Source organism: Copidosoma floridanum, unplaced genomic scaffold, assembly GCF_036245765.1.
Source record: "Copidosoma floridanum isolate Cflo_tuat_1 unplaced genomic scaffold, Cflo_Japanese_pri ptg000030l, whole genome shotgun sequence".
Classification (NCBI taxonomy): Eukaryota; Metazoa; Arthropoda; class Insecta; order Hymenoptera; family Encyrtidae; genus Copidosoma; species Copidosoma floridanum.
Window position 1 is genome coordinate 4,635,733 of NW_028321907.1, and position 8,404 is coordinate 4,644,136.

Below are 8,404 nucleotides of genomic sequence, written 5' to 3' on the forward strand. Positions count from 1 at the left end.
AATAAGTTGTTACGATGTTTTTCGTATGTTTGAATTTGGAAAGATTGTACGAGTATGAAATTAATACTGATTCATTACAGTTTCATTGTTTAAAAGCGTTTAAAAGTTACATGTAATTATAAGAAACGTAATTATCAGTGCTTTGTTGAAACACCTAATGTATTGGGGTTGTCCTCACAGAGCTTTCAACTTGTATCGGGTACATATTTATCTGCATTGATATACATGTACAATATGATATGCATGCATAACAGATACGTGATGAGAACACGCTGTTTCTGAAGTCTCTACGATTACATGCACTCCTGATACGTCAAAACATATTTCTACACTACCATCGCAATAAAATATTCATAATCAACACGAAGTAGTGTATGAGGAACTAGAAAACGTATGCCAATACGTATTTTAGATAGTGTTGTGTATATTATGTAACTGATGTTTCAGTAGGGAACAATTATCTCTCATATTATTGCTCTCGATCAAAATTATTGTAAAATATATAATAAATAAGTACTTAATTCATTGTAGGAAAAAAAAAAATTGTTTCTCAATGAATGCGGAAAGGATGCAACTAAAGCTAAATTAAAATTCTAATAATTAGAGTAACATTGCTCCCCTGATCGATACTAATTTTGTTCAAACACTATTTTATATTATAAATAGTTTTGTCATTCCCCGCAAAAATATATGTATGAACGATGAAAAAAAATAATAATCTCATAATTGATTGATTATTTAGTTGAATCCATTGGTCAATAAAACGATGCACAGGCAAAGCTTTTTTCAAACTTGTCTATTTAAAAGCCACAAAATACAGTAAAAAAAAGCATTCCTGTAATATAAATTAACTCGAGCACCCAAAAAATCTTCATTGAAAGGGTTCTTGACAATCCAACCGGTAAGTATACATATTGTACTTGTAAGCCAATTTGAAGCGTCAGGCAGTGTCGAGCAATGCAAGGGAGAAGCGTAGGTATATGATGGAGTAACGAGAGCGCAAGTAAGTATATGAAACACATGTACTACTGCATGGAGGGAGGCGATAAGCCTCGCTCCGTCTCTCTCGGTGTACTTAGAGTTGCGGAAAGGAGGGGGGACCGCTTCATGACTCGTGACGTAACGCGCGTAATTGTCGGTAGTACGTGCACCCGGGACATATCAGGGATAGGAGCTGGGAGAGTTGCTCCCCGCGTCTTTCTTCGCGTGCGTGTATACGAATTTATATATACATGTGTGTGTACATGAGGCTTGGCTCTCTTGCTCCCGCGAGAATGTCCGCGATATATACATTTGTAACACGCGGAGGAGCCAGCTCGGGTGAAAGAATTTTTTTTTTCAAGAAGTTTCCAAAACTTGTGTGCTTTTAAATTAAAAATCGACAGAGATTTTTAATTATTTCAGGGGGTGACCGTTACATTAGCACTCGACTTTTAATTGATCAGTATTTGGTAATCCTTTGAAATGGTTTAAAATTACCATTCAGTGTAATAATATTCATATTTATGTGGTAACATATAAATATTAAGAAACCTTGAAAGAAATAATTTATTCAAAATTTATGAATAACAAAACAATTATATGCCAGCTAAGAGTTGAGGTACTTACCGATTATTTTCTCGTTAAGCATCCACACGTCCATATGTGACGTAAAGTTTAATTCTTTCTTGTGTAAGTATTATCACGACCTCCTCGATGACATGAGCTGTGCTTACAGAGACGCACTTGGATGAGCGTTTGAGTGCACGCCTCACGATCATCAATAAGTGTACCTTTAACATGTAAGAATGTAAATTGTTTTCATCATTCTTATGAGATCGCAACAGTTAATGCTTAGGTATTATGCAAAAACTTTATCAAATTATGTAGGTACAATAAAATGCTCCATTGTATTGAACAGTTATAGAAGATGGTGAAACAAATAGCGCGTACTTATATAATATTCACTAATGCCTGGGTAATGTATAAACCAATTGCCAGCTCGGGAACTAAAAAATAAACAAATGCATGGTCCTTTGATTCCTAATCGCCTGGTATTCTGTTGTGCACCAACTGCTGTACGCGCGTGGTATGGTTTTTGAAAAAGAGATACGATAAAGCGCCTGTTAATAGGCAACCTGGGTATACATCTTTTTTACTATAGCTGTTACCGACCATGTATATATGTGTAAAATATATATAAATATACAGAGTGTGTGCAGACGACGCTACTCTGCAGCTCTGCACACAACAGCCTCGTTTATCACCAATAATAAGTATAACTCAATTTTTCAAGTATTTGCACTCGTGCGCTCGTGCGTTCGTTCGTTTCCCTCCCGCTTCAATAGACGCCCAGGCGAGAGCACTGGTGCGAACTTCACTTTACGTGCAGGACATACTTTATTTGAAAAAGTAGCGTTTTTCTTTAAAATTCCTAACCTTATATCCACGTAATTCCGTGGATTTGGTGCGGATAGCGTAAAGTTTTGGGCCATTCTTTGCAGGTAGTGACCAGATTCACATTTTGCAAGTTGTTGCAGCTAGTTGTATCTTTTGAAACATGGCAGAAGCCCAAATACAGCCCATAGATATTGTGGAAAGAATATTCAGCAACTGGACTGCCCTGCGAATGGCTGTCGAACATGGCATGGGATCCCAGGCTGAGGCTTACAACTTTTGCGGATACATAGCAGAGCTCTTGGAGATCAATGACCAGCAAATGCACTACACAGATTTATCCATAGAGTTGGAGAACTATTTGGATGAGAAGTTTAATACGACGCTTGAGGACGACAGTGAGAAGCAAGTTGCCCAAGATCTTGTTAAGTTTCACCTTTTGATGATCAAGAAAGATGTGGCATCTCTGCAGGCAGAGTTTTCAAGACTACCAAGTCTTCAGCCTTGGATTCAAGATCCTACAGTCTTAAAAAAGGTTGAAAGTGACAGTGAGAGTGATGATGAAGAAATGGACACTGACGACAATGACAATGATGGTGATGATAACAAAGAAAGTGGTAAAAGTAAACCAAAGGGTGGAATGGAAGTTGACCAAGATGGTTGGACCATTGTGAAAAAGAATAGATAACATGACACCTTGGCTTAATTTTTCTATTCATTCAACTTTGTAAATAAAAGCAAACGCCATCCCGTTACGTTAAAACGTGTATATATCTTTGAAAACACTTTCCTAGCTATAAAGTTTAATACAAGAAGTCATTTAAAAGTTTTTTCAAGTGTATAACACTAGTTTGTACTATTAAATAAAAATCCCACCTCGTCATTAAACAAAATATGGTTTTTAATTTCGAATTAACTGTTGCTTATATCAATGCAGTAGTGTCACATGTGTCGACGTACAATAATTATTATTATTATCACTTGTTGAAAATTTTTTGTGACTTATACTTTGCAATTAACCTTAAATTGCACAAAATGTTAGGTTATCTAATATGGTAAACAAAGTGGATAATTAAAAAAAAACGAGATTTTTACATGCAAAAGTGTTGTACATGCAACTGATTTGAGGTTATCTTTTCTATGTGAAGGCACGTACATCTATAAATAAAGAGAATTTGTTTAAATTTATACCTTTGAAGGTGATAGCAAATACAAAGCAATTATACTTGGTAAGGGCAAACTGAAGTAATTCAAAAAAAAGAGCCAAAAGCAACGCATGCGCGCTTGGTAGAAATTTAAAATCGGCCAAGTTCGGAGACAAGCGCTCACGAGCGGTGCTTTTCCCCAACGAAAATCGTAACCGAGCCCGCGCTTCTATTAGGCGACCATGTTATGCGAAGAGGTCTTCTTTCTTTCCTTCGACTCCTCGCTTGTCATGCGCTCCTAGTCCCTGGATCCAGCGACTGGCGACTTTTGGCGTCGAGTGGCCCGATTCGACCGCAGGGTTCGCTCTGCTAATACGCTACTACCTCCTGGTTATTATACTACCCTCCTATTTCAAAGAAAAATTTTGAATTCAATGTTATGAGAAATAATGCCGCATTTTCTGCGCCGTGATCCGTGATTGGCTGAAGCCTTCCTGAGACCTCTTCGCATATCATGTTATCCTGGTACCACCGGTAAAAATTTTGAGTTCCCAGAAAGCCGCTTTTGAGGACTTCTATATATATATATATATAATACATATATATATATATAATACATATATATTATATATTATATATGTCATTATAATATATATATATATATATATATATATATATAAGTCAATCGGCTACCTCTTTTGATATCATGTTCGCCTAATAACCATGAGCAGTATTTTGAAGACTTGAACCGCCTTAGCCGCGCCACTCTCACACTTTAGGGTGAAGTACCTAATTACTGCGTACTGCGGAGTACCTAATTACTGCGAATCCACCGTAAAATATTTAACATTAATTTTTACAAATGTTATTATCTATTCAAAAAATTCATGCGCATTCCTAATTATTTCCATGTAGCAATGTAAAAAGATCGATTACTATAAATCAATTCATGCAATTGAAAATAATTTTAAAAAACAGTACATCCTGAAATTTCCTGTTTCACTTATTATAGGATTCATCAATGAGACTCAAACAACATTTTTTGAAATCGTTATTTGCTGTTTTTGAAAATAAAAATATTATATTGCTGTACATGCACGTATAAAATGAAGGCCAATTAATGAGGAAGTATTTTTAAATGAAGATAACATTATTATTTTATGTGTTGTTACCAGTGCAGTAATTACGTACACGGATTTATACTGCTCCCTAGTTACTGCGCGATGTGTAAACAAAATAGGTACTCAGTCAAGCATTCATACTGAAAGCTGCAAGGTAATAACTACCTACGTACCTAGGTATCAACAACTTGGCAATAAACAATTATTGATTATGGTATTCTTATCTACTTACCTATAAATCAAAAATTTCAATATCAAATTCAAATTACAGCAATTAAAATTGCACTTGGTTACAGGATAATCAGTCCAATTTGAAAAATTAAAAAAAAATTGTCTCACAATTTGCAGACGACATAGCCATTTATATGTCTATAGACATTGCGTCATTTTTTCCACTGCCATCTTATACTATATCACTACAGGTTAACATCAGCACGCCGATGAACCAGGAGCTCACAGCGAAAAAGTACTTACATGCGAAGAAAATTCCTCACAGAGGTACTTGATAGTGTAGGGAGCGGGGTATCGAACTCGATCTCCCAGGTGGAAAGTAAGCCCTCTACCACTATGCCACTGTGTGCTCTGCATCGGGAGTGCTGTTTCTGTTATATTTCTATGTGACAAATGGTGGGAATCAAACGCAGATGCTTTCTTAGCTTTTTACAAGAGTTATGTTCTCTCTATCGTTGATTATGGTCTTTATGTTAATTAACCGGTAAATAAAAAATTTGCATTGCCAAATTCAAATCATACAAATCGCTACAATCATACTTTCATTTGGGTACAGAATAAGTAACCTGATAAATATTATTCATACTGAATCCTGTTGACCCCTAATTGTTAACAGGACCGAATTTATAAAATCATGATTGATCGGTACATTGTTACTATAGTCCGGTAGCTGAAGCAATCAATAAGGAACAAATCGGAGATAGCGTCCAAACTTTGCAGATCGCTTCGTATTATGGTCTGTAAACGTGGAAAAATAGTTTTGTCCAACCAAACCACGGGCTTCAATTGTTATTAAACAATTAGTAAAAATTTACCATTTTTTTTCTTAGTTTTTCTCATGTAACTTTTTTTGTGGCTGTCGGATTGCAAAAATAGCCAAAAATATTTTGTTCGTCATTTAATTATCTACCAATCTGTGTAAATTAGATCATTGGAAGACTTTTTTTCGCGAAGTTATATTGCAAAAAAGTGCAAAAATCGTCGTTATAAATTGTCATTTTGAAACATCCATAACTTTTATAATGTTTGATGAAAATGCTTCAAAATTTGGTATTCGATAGCTCTTATAAAGATCTTAAGCCATGCTCAAGGCTTTTCTTGTATTATGAAAAATAACGTAAATAAACTATAATTAATTAAAAAATTCATTTGATTGTCCTGATCGTTAAAATTGAGCTAGACTGAAACTTTAAAATGGATTTTATTCAGAATACAAAGGACTTCAATATTGTAAAAAAAAAAATTTTTTTTTTCAATTTTTACCCCGATTTTTTTACAAAATTTAATTTTGCAATATTAACAAATTAACATTACTCGATCATTTTTTATTGTGGAGAAGAAGAACTAGTTCCATCTAATAGTGTATATTTTTACACAAATTTACAAAAAAAAATTTTTACGATATGATGTTTTTAACTATAGTTATTAACAATTTAGTGTTTTTTGCAATTGTTTAATTTCTATCGGTTTTTTCGATTTGAAAAAAATATTATAGTATCTACATAGCATCTGTTGTTGTAATATATGATTTACAGATTTTTTAACAATTAATTGAAGTTAGAAAAAATTACTTATTTATACAGTTTTACGTGCGATAACGGCCTGTGTACGGCAGATTGCATATTTCAGGCGTTTCCACACCAGTTCGAAAAATCATATTATTTGATCTTTTACTTTTATTATTGTTTTGTAATGACTAAAAATACATAAACATACATTTTTATACAAAATTTATTATGTGAATGCAAGAAAATACGATGTACATGATATTTGTTGCATAAATTTTTTATAAAATACTATTTCTTATATTTTACGTTTTTTTGTTACTGGTGTGTGATCACTATCACTCTCGGTGTCATCTTCTATTTCGGCGAACAAGATGTCATCAGAATCGTCTTCTAATACTAATTCACTCATCTGGATTTGAATTTGCTCATGCTCTACGTTCTGAGTACTGTATATGTCGTTATCATCTTCATCTTCACTAAGAGACCCTATTCTGTCTTCCATGTTAGCACAATTTTTACCTTCACAGTAAAATGCTTTTCCTAATTATATAGTATTAGAAGACGATTCTGATGACATCTTGTTCGCCGAAATAGAAGATGACACCGAGAGTGATAGTGATCACACACCAGTAACAAAAAAACGTAAAATATAAGAAATAGTATTTTATAAAAAATTTATGCAACAAATATCATGTACATCGTATTTTCTTGCATTCACATAATAAATTTTGTATAAAAATGTATGTTTATGTATTTTTAGTCATTACAAAACAATAATAAAAGTAAAAGATCAAATAATATGATTTTTCGAACTGGTGTGGAAACGCCTGAAATATGCAATCTGCCGTACACAGGCCGTTATCGCACGTAAAACTGTATAAATAAGTAATTTTTTCTAACTTCAATTAATTGTTAAAAAATCTGTAAATCATATATTACAACAACCGATGCTATGTAGATACTATAATATTTTTTTCAAATCGAAAAAACCGATAGAAATTAAACAATTGCAAAAAACACTAAATTGTTAATAACTATAGTTAAAAACATCATATCGTAAAAATTTTTTTTTGTAAATTTGTGTAAAAATATACACTATTAGATGGAACTAGTTCTTCTTCTCCACAATAAAAAATGATCGAGTAATGTTAATTTGTTAATATTGCAAAATTAAATTTTGTAAAAAAATCGGGGTAAAAATTGAAAAAAAAAATTTTTTTTTTACAATATTGAAGTCCTTTGTATTCTGAATAAAATCCATTTTAAAGTTTCAGTCTAGCTCAATTTTAACGATCAGGACAATCAAATGAATTTTTTAATTAATTATAGTTTATTTACGTTATTTTTCATAATACAAGAAAAGCCTTGAGCATGGCTTAAGATCTTTATAAGAGCTATCGAATACCAAATTTTGAAGCATTTTCATCAAACATTATAAAAGTTATGGATGTTTAAAAATGACAATTTATAACGACGATTTTTGCACTTTTTTGCAATATAACTTCGCGAAAAAAAGTCTTCCAATGATCTAATTTACACAGATTGGTAGATAATTAAATGACGAACAAAATATTTTTGGCTATTTTTGCAATCCGACAGCCACAAAAAAAGTTACATGAGAAAAACTAAGAAAAAAAATGGTAAATTTTTACTAATTGTTTAATAACAATTGAAGTCCGTGGTTTGGTTGGACAAAACTATTTTTCCATGTTTACAGACCATAATACGAAGCGATCTGCAAAGTTTGGACGCTATCTCCGATTTGTTCCTTATTGGCTATTTTTTGATGCTTCAGCTACCGAACTACTACGGTTCATCGCATCAGAGCTAATCATTGTAATTTGGGCGAATCACTAGAAAAAATCGGCTTCATCCCCTATCCACAGTGCCCGTCTGGTCATCCTTCTGAGACCCTTGATCATGTTCTTTGGCACTGCTCTGTTTATGCTTCCAAAAGAACTAAGTTCTTAAGGAGACTGTCCAGTGTGCCAAACCTTTCTCGTTCCTATTCAGTGGAGAATAT

General features: G+C 33.3%; 1 protein-coding gene across 1 annotated transcript; it reads left to right on the forward strand.

Moving 5' to 3' along the window:
- The first annotated feature begins 2,242 nt into the window (after nucleotides 1–2,242).
- Nucleotides 2,243–3,131, forward strand: LOC106644466 (uncharacterized). The gene is made up of 2 exons (XM_089596762.1): nucleotides 2,243–2,391; nucleotides 2,484–3,131. The coding sequence occupies exon 2, from the start codon at nucleotides 2,540–2,542 to the stop codon at nucleotides 3,062–3,064; it is 525 nt and encodes a 174-aa protein (XP_089452888.1). The 5' UTR covers nucleotides 2,243–2,391; nucleotides 2,484–2,539; the 3' UTR covers nucleotides 3,065–3,131.
- The last annotated feature ends 5,273 nt before the right edge of the window (nucleotides 3,132–8,404 follow it).